General features: G+C 37.1%; 1 protein-coding gene across 1 annotated transcript in view; it reads left to right on the top strand.

The window, feature by feature from the left end:
• The window catches only part of MED12L (mediator complex subunit 12-like), a 317,020-nt gene that overhangs the window by 260,029 nt on the left and 41,473 nt on the right, over nt 1–15,518 (top strand). The window contains exons 26-36 of the mRNA XM_012642930.1: nt 267–455; nt 1,021–1,095; nt 1,198–1,388; nt 2,231–2,392; nt 4,233–4,344; nt 6,889–6,978; nt 8,010–8,119; nt 8,327–8,462; nt 9,252–9,413; nt 11,557–11,919; nt 13,703–13,859. Of these exons, the coding sequence (XP_012498384.1) occupies nt 267–455; nt 1,021–1,095; nt 1,198–1,388; nt 2,231–2,392; nt 4,233–4,344; nt 6,889–6,978; nt 8,010–8,119; nt 8,327–8,462; nt 9,252–9,413; nt 11,557–11,919; nt 13,703–13,859 (1,747 nt within the window). The remainder of the gene's footprint in view (nt 1–266; nt 456–1,020; nt 1,096–1,197; nt 1,389–2,230; nt 2,393–4,232; nt 4,345–6,888; nt 6,979–8,009; nt 8,120–8,326; nt 8,463–9,251; nt 9,414–11,556; nt 11,920–13,702; nt 13,860–15,518) is intronic.

The raw sequence follows: 15,518 nt of genomic DNA, 5'->3' as shown, positions 1-15,518 counted from the left end.
ACATACACCTCTAGGAAAAAGAAGCCCACTAAAAGGAGTTGAAGGTGTGTTTGCAGTTCGTTTTTCTCTAAAGGTTTACAGTATTGTGTTCAAAAGTTATTTGAACTGTTCCTTCAGTGTGTATGTTCTTTACTTTAAATAGAATTGGGTTCATTTGTTTTTTGTTTGCTTTCAATTTAGATTCCTGTTTTCCCCCAGCTCTGTCTATAGAATACCATACATACGCCAATGTGTGTGTGTCAGTCTAATTGCCGTATTATTTTTAGGAATGGGTAGGAGAACATTGTTTAAAAGAACCTGAAAGATTATGCACAGACAAAGAACTTATATTGGACCCTGTGCTTTCGAACATGCAAGCACAGAAACTGTTGCAGCTTATCTGTTATCCACATGGCATTAAAGAATGTACCGAGGGGGACAACCTGCAAAGACAGCACATTAAGCGCATTCTTCAGGTAAATGGTATATTCTAAAGATTGTCTTTCTGTCATTTGACACATTCTTTGTGATTATAAGAAGAGCTACTTTCTCTCTCTTTTTGTCATTACTGACTAATTTCTGACTTAGGTATGATTTTTAATCCCCCAATTTTCTGTGGAATTGCCGCACTTCATTGCTGGGTAGATATAGATGCTACAAATTGTATATAATCATCAGATAGATATCAGTATTTTAAGTCAGTCCCATATTTACATGAGAAATTAAGTTTGTTGAGGGATGTCTTAAATATCTTATTCAAGAAATATTGAAATCATTTTGGAATGGGGTTGGCTAGATAACTGGATTTTGAGAGAAGAAATGCTTGTCTTATTTATTTCTAGTGCCTATCTGAGTCAGACACATTATTTTAATGTTGCTATGTATTTCTTTGTGTCTGTGTTGAATATATGCAATCATTGACCCATACTTCCTTTATTGTGTATGATTATTCTCATTCTTGAGAGAGGGAATACTGCAAGGAATTATATTTTAACACATGTTCAATATTCTTAATGTTTTAATTCTTTCCATTTTTCTCAGAATCTTGAGCAGTGGACATTGAGACAATCCTGGCTAGAACTCCAGTTAATGATCAAACAGTGCTTGAAGGACCCTGTGAGTATATATTGAAAGTGTGTATAAAATTTTATGAAAAGCAAAAACATGTGTTTGAGGATAAAGGAATATGTGTACTAGTTCTCTTATGTCTAACTCTAGGGCTCTGGTTCTGTGGCTGAAATGAACAACTTACTGGACAATATCGCCAAGGCAACGATAGAGGTATTCCAGCAGTCTGCGGACCTGAATAATAATTCTTCTAATTCTGGCATGAGCCTCTTCAACCCAAGTGGTATTGGAAGTGCTGATGCAAGTAGCACACGACAGAATGGAATAAAGACATTTCTAAGGTATTTTTTCCTGTGGTTTTATTGTGCTATCATTAATTTTTCACATTACCAATTAATTTTATTTGTGTAATACAATTATTTTGTCATTAAGCTGCAGGAATGTGAAGAAAATAATTAGTGTAAGTGGCAATTATCATTATTTAATAAGTTAAAGGGTGAAGCTGGGGTGGATGCTATCTTCTCATTCTAAGTGTTTGGTTAAGTAGGCCCAGACATGTTGGGACCACAGATGAGTTCAGATTTGATTCAGGTCTTCAGTGTCCCTTAGTCCACTGTGTTCTGTGGTATTCATTGCATAGGAAACACTTTTTCTGCATTTTTATTAATTGGCAGTTTTGCATAAATAGATCATGGTAATTTATGTTCAGAACTAGAACCTGTAAGCATATGAAATCTTAAAGTAACCCTTTAATTATGAATGGCAGTTTGATTTGTGTTTCATCATTTTGGTATAAAGTATAATAGTGAATTTTAAAACTTAAAAAATTGGTTATTGGTATGCTTAAACATAGTAACATTTCCTATTGTGACCATAATGGGAAAGTGTATTGTGTGTTGGACAAAAGGATTGTTTCTAATGAGAGAGCCGGAATCATAGAAAAACACTAAAAATAGGTTAGCTGTAGTATCCTCCGAGAACCAAACCCTTTATTGCTTTCTGTTAGCATGGAAAGTGTATGCAAATGTCTGGTGTTTGGAAAAAAGAAAGATAATAGAGAAAGGGCAATGTTAGAATAGTCTGTGTGTTGTGCATCAAGGTTTTGCTTTGGAGTTTCTGTTGTATCTGTGAGAGGAAAGATCAGGGAGGCTTTCTCGCATGTAACATCTGTTTCTGATTTTAGTTCCTCTGAACGCAGGGGCGTGTGGTTGGTGGCCCCTCTCATCGCCAGGCTGCCCACTTCTGTGCAAGGACGAGTATTGAAAGCTGCCGGGGAAGAGCTGGAGAAAGGACAGCACTTGGGTTCTTCTTCAAAAAAGGAAAGAGACAGACAAAAACAGAAAAGGTAATGGGTGGAAGGTGTGTGTCTTTATGTGAGAGTTTAAAGAACAACTAGAAAACCTAACATCCTACAAACATATGTGGTCATGTATGTCCATGAAATTTAGTTTTCAAATGGAATTGGAAATATTCTGTTAGGCAAGGCTTTGTTCCTAAAAAGTTCCAGGTTGTGATATTTAGTACACTATTTCTGAATTCTGCCTACATATCCAGATCACTGCTGAACTGTTAAAAATAACTGACTTCTCAGCCCCACTTCAGACCAGCTGATCCAGATCTAGGTAGCTACTTGGTCCCTGTATTTTATTTTTAATAATTTCTAATTTTTTTTTGTTACTTGGGTATTTATGTTTAAAATACATAGAATTTATAATTTTGGTCCCTGAAAGAGTTACTAATATTTTTGACATTTAGGGCTTTTGTTGTAGATTAGATATTAAAACTTCCGAGTCACCAAAACTAATGTTTTCTTAATTTATTTTATGCCCAAGAAATGGTTTCAAATAATTACATTTGAAAACTGACCATGTTACTGAGAAAGAACAAAACTTCACTCTAACATGAAAATGCCATGACTTTGGTAGCCCAGGAGTAATTAAGAACACTGCAGTAGGTGCCATTTTGACCTCTTACAAAATGCACACTCCTCTATAAAACTCACCGTGTAAGTGAACTTTTAAAATTCTCACAGCAATCATTTGTGGTAGGTGCTCTCCTTTTCTCTTTTTACAGTGGAGAGACTGAGGCACTGAAAAGTTACACAAGTTGCTCCAGGACACATGGGGAAGGAAGTAAAGGCAGGGTTTAAACCCAGGCCATCTGGCATCTGAGCCTGTGCACTTAACTATAGTATTTTTTGGTAGAGACCCAGCACTGTATGTACTATATTTTGTTTGTCATCTGATTTCTTTCACCATCTTTGCCAGTACTAATTAAGCAGAAGACAATTTTAATTTTCAAATTATATTTGCTAATGGGTGATTGTATGTGCATTGTCTTACTTCCCACAGGGCAGGCAGGTGGTATTACAGAGAGTTGTAATACCAAGCCAGCAGCTCTCAGTTCTGCCCGTGTAAGGTGAAGCTGGTTGAAATATTTTGGCCTAGATCTCATTTTAAGAAATTTTTCTTTCCACTGTAGCACTTACTTGGTTTGCCAGTATGATTTGTTGGTTGTTCTCTGATTGGAGACATTTTATTAAAATGCCAATTTTAAAGACATTTTTTACCAAATACCTTAAAACTTCTTTACCAGTGGAGGCCGTGGACTGTGTCGGAGCTGTGCACTAGAGGCTGCTAGCAAATACACTGCGGAGTCCTAGCTCTATCAATACCCTGCTGTTTGGTCTCGAGAAATGTGCTAAAAAAAACCCACCAAAACCCAAAAATAAGCATTACACATGTATATAGGCCTATTTCCTCACTCTAAAATGAGAGTTTTGTAGGAGAGTTTAAAAAATTTTTCATTTTATGCTATGTATCAAGTGATATTCTTTATGGTATGTCTTTGTAAATTCTGCTTATTTATGTAAAACACAAATTCATTATCTTCTTCCCTCACTCCCCCAACACGCTCACATGCAGTATGGATTTGTGCTAGTTTGGGAATGCCCTCAAGGGCAATAGAACATATTAAGTTATTTAGAAGCATTATAGTGGCTTTTAATCTTGTAAGTACAGGCATGATTTAACTTTTCAATAGTGTTTGCCTGTTTACCACCCCTCTCTTTTTTATCTAATAGTAAAATAAATAAGAGCAAATAACCCAAGGGAAAGAAATGAATGTTGCAACAGGAAGTAATCCATTCTTTCTAACTAGATGTGCTGTTATTACTTCCTTTGTAGTATGTCTCTTTTGAGTCAACAACCTTTCCTCTCACTGGTACTTACCTGCCTTAAGGGACAAGATGAGCAACGGGAAGGCCTCCTAACATCGCTCCAGAATCAAGTTAACCAGGTTAAGTATAGTATAATATTAAGTCAGGCAAATCTCTCTCTAATGGTATTCATTTATTTTCCTTTCATACACTGAGATTAAACTAATAAGAGCACAACATGTTTTGATTAGATGCTGGGAAACACAATCCATGCCCTATTGTCCTACCCAGGCACCAGAAGTTTAATAATTTTATTATATTAATTATGTATCTGATAAATGTGTATAGATTATAAAAGCAAAATTTTGTATGTCGCCTATAACTTTGAAGTGTCTGCTCCTCTCCTAACTCTGTGCCACAGAGAGGACCTGGAGCAGTCTGTGTTGCAGCAGACATGGCAGTCAGACAGAGGAACCCTTGTCCAGCTCCTCAAGCTGGGATTCCATGTATCGGGCATGGTCTCAGCTTGAGCTCTGTAGGTTCAGAAACTCAGTGTTATTGATGCCAACTAAGTGAACAAAAAATAAGCAGAACCCATTTTGGTTCCTTTACAAAAAATCTGGACATTGCCTTTTCACCAGCCACGGTTCTCCTTGTCACTGTTTGGAGCACTTGCATCTATATACTGCAAGGAAATTGAGTAATCACATTAGAAATTGGGGAGCATGGAATCAAGCAAAGTGGATATATAGGTCTTGTGAGATACTTTATCCAGATGCAGAGCCTAATTATCTCCTCCTTGTGGTGCTACGTTTCTGTGACATGTCTTTCCTTTGAGTGGTGCTGGATGGACATGGACAAAAAAACCCTAATCTTATTTGGTCCTTTCACCATCTCTCGACTTTTGGATATGAGAGATTGCTGCTCCATGTAGCAGCTATAGTGATCCTATCTATCTATCTATCTATCTATTTATTTATTTATTTTTTGAGACAGAGTCTCACTCTGTTGCGCGGGCTAGAGTGAGTGTCGTGGCGTCAGCCTAGCTCACAGCAACCTCACACTCCTGGGCTCAAGCGATCCTTCTGTCTCAGCCTCCCGAGTAGCTGGGACTACAGGCATGCGCCGCCATGCTCGGCTAATTTTTTCTATATATTTTTAGTTGTCCAGATAATTTCTTTCCATTTTTAGTAGAGACGGGGTCTCGCTCTTGCTCAGGCTGGCCTCAAACTCCTGAGCTCAAACAATCCACCCGCCTCGGCCTCCCAGAGTGCTAGGATCACAGGCGTGAGCTACCATGCCCGGCCTATAGTGATCCTTTTTAAATGTAAGTCACATGTTACTCTGGTGTCCAAAGTGCTTCAGTGTTTCTTATTACACCTAGAGTAAAAATTAAGCCCAACATGATTTGACACTGGCTCTCTCTTCCCCTTGTCTCCTACCAGTCATGGCCTTGATTGCTCCACCCTTGGGGCATTGGCCATGTTACTGTTCCTTGAACTTGCCAAGCAAGTTCTCATTTCAGTGCCTGTGCATCTTTTCTTCCCTTTAGCTGGAAGGATCCCCTCCCAGATATTAGCATAGCCTCACTTCATTCAGTTCTCTGTTCAGACATTACCTCCTTAGGAAGGCCCCGGTGGCCCTCTCAAAATAGGACCATAGTCATTCTTTGTCTCCTTGTCCTGCTTCATGCCACTTGTTACACTTATTTTTATTTGCCCCACTTCTGTTATGTGAGCTCCATGAGAACTTGTGTGTTTTGTGACCTGCCTTGTACCCTTAATTCAGCGTTGGGAGAGGTGCACATCTTTTGATTTGGGAAGTGCTCTCTTTTCAACATGCAGTATATTTATGGGTCATCTGTTGGGTTGGGTTACTTCTGCATATGACTCATTTCAACTCTTTTAAGATGATTCCTATTAACTACCTTGTTCCAAAACATTATAGGTTTTTTGTTGTTCTTGTTTTATTGTTTTCTTCATTTTTGTTTTTGTTTGTTTGGGGTTTTTTTTTTTTTTGGCTCCTGTCATCTTATTCTAGAGTATTGCCCATTTGTGGTTTCCTTTCCTAAGCAAACTTTTCCTTCTCTAGCATTAGTTTGAGTCAGTGAGGAAATGAGGAAGCAGCTCACTTTATAAATTGATATATTTGTCTGATGTCTAAGATGCCGTATTTTTCAAAATGCTATACATTATCAAGGGAGACATGTAGATAATATAGCAAACCTCTTCTTTCATAAAACATCAAAGTAGTACCTTTGCTAGGGTTCACTGCATGTCTTTAGAAATTTAACACAGAACTGATGCAAAATATAATTCTGTCTCTTTAATATTTATCTTCATAAGACCAATGAAATAATGTATTTAAAAAATATTTATTAATGCTTAATTTGATAGCCTCTAAATCATTTTCCCAGACTTAGTAACAGGATATATAATTAGATAAGATTCTCTTCTTCCATTTAGAAAGGCAAATGAACAAAGAAATAAATAGCCTAATTTCTTCTGCATGGAGAAAGGGAGGAAAGCTAAAATTTATTTAGCTTTGTTAATTTGTTAAAGTTAAGAAGTTATTGTTGGCAGTCAGTACAGAGCTCAATTTACCTTTAAATGTGACAATAATTCTATTTTAACAGGGGAAAAAAGTGGGTCTTTTTTTTCCTTTTTTTTTTTTCCTGATCTTAGATTTTAAGTAACTGGAGAGAAGAACGATACCAAGATGACATAAAAGCGCGGCAGATGATGCATGAAGCATTGCAACTCCGCCTAAATTTGGTAAGAGTCATTTCTAGTATCTTCCCACCATTAAACATATCTGTATGTGAAAGTAACTCCAGCTTTTCACTTCTCCTGTGGGCAAAGTCTGCATTCTGAAGCGAGGCCTTCCACTGTTTGCTCTCTTTACTTCCCTATCTCTCAAGCCTTCTGCTTTCCTTGCTGCTTTCCTTCCTGTCTGGTTAGACTTCTAGACATTAGTGGGTATTTTAAGTATTGATTTGCCTTCTTTGCCCTCCGCCCCTGTGAATCTTTCTTTCTCTTCTGTTTGTACTAAGAGTAGGTCTGAAAGGACTGCTATTTTGAGATGTTAGCTTCTACTATACTCATTTAAAAATCATACAAAGTCTTTTAACTCAACATCTTGTCAAACTTTCCATCAAATTGATCATAAAGACAAATCTCACAGGGATTTTTTTTACAGAAATTTAAAATTTCTCACATACATTGCACATGCCTTTGAATTTCTTTTCCCACTGGGCAAGCCCAAGCGAAGGCTCCTCTCTGCAGAATAGATGGTTTGCTTATGTTTCCGTAATTGTTTTTAACCTAATTCCCCAAACGTGAACTGGTAGGCCTGCGGGCCAAGCTCACCATTACTTCTGTGTTAGTGAATATTTCCATGTGGTATTATGATAGCAAGCTTAGATTCAATAGTGATTAACAACAAACGCAAAGTTATAGATAACCAGATTACATGGCTTCTTAGATACTCTTCGTATTTAATTCAGCTATAGTTGGATAATAAAAACTAGGTATCATGAAATACTAGGAACAAAAGAGAATTATATTGGTGCCTGCACTCAGTTGCTCATTCATTCCTCTTTATTTAATTTTTGGATGACTGAACTGTGCTGAAGGAACTAAAAAGAGTAATAAATATATAGCTGAAAGAGAAGATAGGATAGTCCATAAAGTAGATCATCTTTTTTTTTTTTTTTTAACTAATCAGAATTTGGCCAGATAAAGTAACAGGGCTGATATTTTCTCCTGCACATAATGCAAATTTTTTATTGTATTTCGTATGCCAGGTAGGAGGAATGTTTGACACGGTGCAGAGGAGCACCCAATGGACGACAGACTGGGCCCTCCTACTCCTGCAGATAATTACTTCAGGGACTGTTGACATGCATACGAACAAGTATGTTTTCATCATTTCACATTTATTTTGCTACATGTGTGCATTACATAAGTTTTGATATACTGCTGGCAGATTCTATCACATCTTTCTTACTTAGATACTTAGATACCATTAAAAATTCTGTGCCATGAATAAAAATGCTCAGTTAATTAAGTGTGTCTTGATATCGCTTTAGGGTGAAAATACTTATTTTCTTTCCTCTCTTAGTGAATTATTCACAACTGTTCTTGACATGCTGGGCGTTTTAATCAATGGAACATTAGCCTCTGACCTATCAAATGCGTCCCCAGGGGGATCTGAAGAGAACAAACGTGCATACATGAATTTAGTAAAGAAACTGAAAGTAAGTTTGTGATCAGCCTCTATTATGAGCTCATGTTGTTTATGGATTTGTTATCTAGTGCATTTTAATTTACCGCTCATGAAATATAATGTTATTTATTGTATTCAACTTAATGTGATTATTCTGCTATTTTTTTATCACAGCTTACCAGTACCCAAAATTTAAAAGCATGTAACCTTGATTTTTCTTTAAAAAAATTATATTTACAAAACACATTTAATTTTTTAAGGAATTTTAGAAATCCATTATCAAATATATACCCAAAATACTAACATTAAATTTACAATAAATCTATGTGTGAACCTGCACATGTAGTTGAAAAATAACCATCTGCATTGATATTTGTAAATCTGATTCTTTTGACTAACCACTAACACAATCTTCAAAGCAAACTGTAAAAAAACAACATGAAAATGAAAATCAGTAAACCTGATGACCTTACCAATAAAATAACCGATAGTCACCTTGTGATCTGACCCTGGATACGAGAAAGCGTTCCGTCCTGCAGCTCCTGACTTCTGATAGCAAATGCTACCCTGGATTTTTGTCATTTCAGCACTATGATGCTTGTTGTGTAACAAGGATGCCTTTGTATGTGTTCTATTTTTTACTGAAATAGAAGAAATGAAACACCACTTTAATTTGGAGTTGCCTCATAGACCATGTTCGGGGTTTAAAAAAAAATGTTTCCTACGCGAACTTCCTCCTTGTTAACTTTTGCCTTCATTGTAATTTCTGTACCACTTTCTCTCTCTCTCTCTCTCTCTCTCTCTCTCTCTCTCTCTTTAGAAAGAGCTAGGAGACAAGCGATCAGAAAGTATTGACAAAGTTCGACAGCTGCTACCTTTGCCGAAACAGACGTGTGATGTCATCACTTGTGAACCTATGGGTTCCTTGATCGACACAAAGGGAAACAAAATTGCTGGATTTGACTCTATAGATAAAAAACAGGCAAGAGTAAACGTTTTTTCTCACCTATAAATACATCTAAAACCAAATACTTTTTCTTATCTTCCTGTAGGATATGTAAAAGTGCAATTGGCATTGACATTATCATATAAATAGGTCATATCTTTGAAGATCTTCATTTAAAATGTTTATCTGAATTTAAGTAAATTTCTGAAATCCACTAAGGGAAAACTAAGTAAAAGCTTAGTGTAAAAAAAAATAGCAAAGACTAGTTCTGATTTTACTTCAGGTTTGGAAGCACAGTATGTTTAGATAAGAAAATTTTTGTTGATTTCTGGTAAAATTATTTTAGATATTATGATGCTCCATATACTTATCAGTCAAATGAAACTTAATAGAAACTTGTTTTATATATGATATAATATTAATGAAGGTTCTCTAAAATATGAGAAGAGTGGTCATTTGTTCTTTTAATGATCGTTGAGCAACCACAGGAATTCCGCAGTCACCAAGATGAAAGAAGGAGCTCCTACCCTCAAGGGGAAGTAGATGGACAATTACAGTGTAATGAGATTTGTGTGTCTTGGTACAGAGAGAGTATTAGAGGATGCTGAGGAAGAGCCATCAAACTTAGACAAGGGGGAAGTAGTCAGAGCAGAGTTCCCAGAAAAATGGACACATGAATTGTTCTGAAGGATTAAGAGTTAGCTGGGATCGGGGGAAAAGTGTGGTACAGACAAAGGGAAAAGTTTATGTAAAGATATGAAAGAAGGCTGGGCGCGGTGGCTCACGCCTGTAATCTTAGCACTCTGGGAGGCCGAGGCAGGCGGATTGTTTGAGCTCAGGAGTTCGAGACCAGCCTGAGCAAGAGCGAGACCCCGTCTCTACTAAAAATAGAAAGAAATTAATCAGACAACTAAAAATATATAGAAAAAATTAGCCGGGCATGGTGGTGCATGCCTGTAATCCCAGCTACTCGGGAGGCTGAGGCAGAAGGATCGCTTGAGCCCAGGAGTTTGAGGTTGCTGTGAGCTAGGCTGACGCCACGGCACTCACTCTAGCCCGGGCAAAAGAGTGAGACTCTGTCTCACAAAAAAAAAAAAAAAAAAAAAAAAAAAAAGATATGAAAGAATGTGGCTTATGGGGAAATGCAATTCTGCAGTAATTTAGAGTAGCCTGAGGAGCTAATACCAGTGTGGTTGTGGGAAGGGAAAAAGCTAGAGTCATGGTCCAGTTGAATTTGTAGTATCAGTGGGCTCCCTAGTGGTAAGATGTCTAGAATCCATTTGGATATATAGTCTTGGCACCCAGGAAAGAGTTCTTGTCTCAAGACAAATATCAGGAAACAATGAATTTACAGGTGGCAGTTCACCTTTGGTTTTGGATGAAGCCATTCAGGAAAGAGCAGAGTAGATAAGAATAGGAATGCTCACATCTTAAGGAATAACTAACTGAGTAGTTATTTTGGGGGACCACTTTGAGGAAAAATATTTTCAAACTGGTATACTAGGAAAAGTACCAGGAAACATCACCAGTTAATGTTAAAAATAAAAACCCTTTCTTTGCAGAAACAGAATAATAGTTTTTCTTCTAGAGTCAGTAAATATAAGCTTGAATTGAAAGATTTTATTTGTACCTGCTGCTACAATTTAATTCTATAATAATATTACTTTATTCAGAGATTGGCTTATTAAATACATGAAAAGTCCAATATTAAACCAAGTTCATAAAGGTTCGGATCGATGTTAATGTGATGAACTCAAGAAGAGGCTGACTGTAACTTGAGTCTTAAATTTGATATTATCTTAAAAATAATAGAAAGGTTCCAGAGGTTTATAACTGATGATAATTTAGTGTGGTTAAGATCAACTTTGCAGTGTACTTTAGATGTTTGGGGTTTGGCTAAAACTAAATGAAAAATATATTTATAGTAAAATACACCGACTACCTTGTGTTGCCAGAGCAGAGCATCGTGTGGTATAGACAACTGTAGAAATGAGCTTAAAGGTCTGAATTCTAACCACTGCTCTCCAATGCTCTGGGTGAGTAACTCTGTCTGCTGTGCGCTAGGGTTCTCTAGGACCCACACCAGCCAGAATCTTCTGAATCCGTGCCCTAAGCAAGCCTGGCCTGTGAATCAGGAAAAGATCTGAATGTGTTGTCATAGAGCATCATTTTACCACAGGGCCTCCAGGTCTCTACGAAGCAGAAGGTGTCCCCATGGGACTTGTTTGAGGGTCAGAAGAACCCAGCTCCTCTGTCCTGGGCCTGGTTCGGGACTGTCCGAGTGGACCGGAAAGTGATCAAGTATGAGGAGCAGCATCACCTCCTTTTGTATCACACACACCCCATGCCCAAGCCCCGAAGTTACTACCTCGAGCCACTGCCCCTGCCTCCCGAGGAGGAAGAGGAAGAGCCTACTTCTCCAGTCTCTCAGGAACCAGAAAGGAAATCAGCCGAGCTGTCAGATCAGGGAAAAACCGCAGCAGATGAAGAGAAGAAAACAAAGGGAAGGAAGCGCAAGACGAAGTCAAGCTCAAGAGTTGATGTAAGTAGGGAAGTAAAGAGAACCTTGGCTCTGTAGCATTTAGGATGAGATTTACTAGTGTCCAAATGATATCCCCAGAAACATTACTAAGAGCAGTGCAAGCTTTGTTATAACACGTGTCCTGATGAGTTTCTGTAGTAATTAACTGAATGGCACACAATGCCGTCTCACGACAGGCTTTTAAAGCCTTTGATTTTTTTTCTTCCTCTATTTTAATTACGCTGTTTCATTTTAGGCTTCTATTGTGAATAATGTTTAGTTATATTTTAGTACCTGATAATTTTCTCAGGTTTGAAAATTTAATTTTTCAAACTATAGAATCCTCTCACATGTTTTTAGTATGTCTAAAATATTTATTGTGTTTTGAGTGGCTGATATCTGTAGTAAATTAACATAAGAAGCTCTATTTGTTTTTCCCTTTAAAAGTCACATCTGACATATCCAATAGGATGTTCCTTAGATTTCATATTTTACCATTCTGTCTTTCCCTTCTTTATATTCTACTTCTTTACCATATTTTCAGACTTTATAAAAGATAAACCTAATTTAAAATAGTTGCACTTCTTGCTTTTCTATTAGTATTCCCTACCTATAATAGTATTTTCTTTAAAACAACAGAAATCTACTTGATGGTAATTTAGAAATAATTTTTAAAAACTGGAGAAGTAATGCTTAAAGTATCTTTTCACCTAAATTCACCAGGAAAATACTTGAGACAGAATTTGAGACATTTTTCTATAAAGTTCAAGAGTGTTCATGCTGCACAGTGGAAGAAATATTCACAGTGTAGTTCAGACATTCATGATACTGCTCACCTATATTAGGACCAAAACATATCTTTTCCTAGCTGGTAGCTTGGTGATTAACATTATTCTAGAAATGACCACCATCATATTTGGATGCCCCTTGAACATCAGTGCCCTCTCTTCATTCAGTCTTCCTACTAGTATTTCTTTATCTTGAAGAGATGTTTACTATGGTCCAGACTGACACTCCTAAAATCTAGGGTGTCCTAGCCTGTCGATACACATGGAAGGGCTTTTGTTCTTTTCAGATGTAAAAGCCCTGAAATCTTTCTCATTCCCCAGTGGATCCCCTCTTCCTATACTGCTTCTGCAGCTACCTCTTTCCAGTGGGATATATTCATTGGTAAAGCTGCAGGGAACTGAGATTTTGCTTCTACTTCATCCTCTGGGGCTAGAGCAGGAGCGAAGGTGAGGGAATTGAGACATTCAGGTATGCTCCTTAGAAACTTTGCAGCTGCTATAAGGATAATGCACAGGCTGAAGGGCTGTCTAAATTCTTTAGAGTGCTGTCTTGAAAATTGCAAGTGAGATACCACCTGAGCCAGGCCGGGCAATGATTCTTAAGCATTGTGGGCCTTTCTGGCATAATTCTCCTCAAGACTCGGGGTATCAGGAAGGCGGCCTGAGATAAAATCATCAGGAGACTTAGCAACTAAAGGTGGTGCTTTTTCGACTGAGGGTGTTGTTCAATGTTGGTATTCTGAATGCGCTTTTAGTATTTTAAAAGTGATGTTCAGAAGAGATTCTTTTCCATCTCTGCCTGCTGCAAGCTGAGTAGTTTTTAAAGCAAGGGAAAGTCTAATTTGAATGAATGTGTTGCAGAGAATATATTGACACTGTTGCCTTCCATCTTCCCCTTTATAAAAACAGCCTTGTACACTGGGATAGATGGTATCTCAAACAACAGGAAGAATTTGCATTAATTAGATGTATGGTGTGTGGTGTTGGGTAACTTTTTTTTAACTTTATGTTAAAAGGAATATCCACAGAGCAACATATACCGAGTGCCTCCTAATTACTCGCCCATCTCCTCCCAAATGATGCATCATCCACAGTCCACATTGTGGGGTTACAACCTCGTGGGCCAGCCCCAGCAGCCCGGCTTCTTCCTGCAGAACCAATCTCTCGCTCCAGGTATGTGACAAGAGAGCACAGTTAGATGACTTGAGGAGTTAGATCACCCCTCAAGAGAACAGCTTGAGGTTCTCTTTGCTTTTAATCTGAAACCTCCACAAAACGTGGAAATTTCAAGAACTGACTACTCAGTTGACATTTGTATAATTCTCACCACTCAAATGTTTTTTTTCCTTCTAAAATAAGGTTAAATTGCAGGTTTATACACCGATTTTGGAATTTTCATCCAGTTTCAGAGAGAAATTAGCCAGTGCAGTGATTAACATCTAAGCTCAAAGATGTAAAGTTAATAAAGGTTTTATGTTGTGAAATTTGTGTATATTTTTATCAGATATAATTCTTATTGGTGTTTTAACATATTAGTATTACACAGTGTCTTTTATTTTCTTATGTTGTGAATTTTAAATTGTTTATATCATGAAGCAGCTTAGAAACTTGGTTCAGAAAGATGATTTAGATATTAGCAAGGAAAGTTACCATAGTAAATGTTCCTGATTTTAGTATTGCTTTGGTTCAAGCCCAAGTATTAATAGATTGCACATCTCAAATGAAGATTTTCTAAATGAAAACATCTCTTAATTAGAAATGAATTCAACTTTCTATGTGAAAAATTGCAGGTTTTAGCATATCTAAATTATTTGAAATTTCAGTCTGCATTGTGTTAGGATTTGCCATTTTAACCAATAATTATTTTTCGTATTCTGTGTTATATTGTGATTTTTATTGTAACTCGAGTATGACATTTTGAGGCCTAGGGAAGAAAATGTTTGATTTGTGGCTTATAGCAGAGGAAAATCCATATTTTTGTCCGCTAAATTAGTGGTTAAAAGAACTGGTTTGAGAGTTAGAGTTTTAGGTTGAAATTTGGCTCTTCCACTCTCTTACTATATAATCTTGTCCAAGTCTTAACTTCTCTGTGCTTCATTATGGTCATCTGTAAAATGGATGTGCTAATATCTACCATAATAGGATAGAGGATTCTGTTATTCATTCAACAAAATGTATTCAGCTTCATGATATACTGGACCCTGTTTTGGGTGCTGAGATATTGCAGTGAACACAATGGATAAGATGCTTATTATTTTTTAAAGAGTGAAATAAAGTTTTTATTACACATACATGCACATATTTATAAAATTTAAAGTAAATTAAAAAAAATTTGTAGCCCTTAAAAGATAGCCTCACACAGCAGACATGTTCAGTAAATGATCTTAACATATTCCCACCTCAGGGCATTTGCACTTACTGGTCCTTTTGTCTGCAGTGGTCTCTGTCAAATGTCTATGTGGTTTACTGCTTGGTCAGAGACCACTTTCCCATGGGGCCTCCACTGATAGCTCCGTTTTAAATTGTAAACCAAACCCCTTCCCTGCACTCTCTGTTTCCTCCCCTTTTTTCTATTTCTCCATGGTATCAGCACTTGGCTTATACTTTGCTCTTTTATTGCCTTCTTACCTTCATACCCAGAATGTAAACTCTGTGAAGACAGATATTTTTTCTGCTATGTTCACTACATTATCTCCAGAACTTACAGCAGCATCTGGCTTATAGTAGGCTCTTAAAAATAGATTGTTGAGTGAATGAATGTAGACTACAAAGAGCAAAGTAGACTTAATAATACATGTGGAAAATAACATAATTGTCTTATTTTTTGACTTT

This window comes from Propithecus coquereli, unplaced genomic scaffold, assembly GCF_000956105.1.
Source record: "Propithecus coquereli isolate 6110/MARCELLA unplaced genomic scaffold, Pcoq_1.0 Scaffold19, whole genome shotgun sequence".
NCBI classification, from domain to species: Eukaryota; Metazoa; Chordata; class Mammalia; order Primates; family Indriidae; genus Propithecus; species Propithecus coquereli.
The sequence above is the reverse complement of the archived record's forward strand: the minus strand, read 5'-3'. Positions and strand labels throughout refer to the sequence as shown.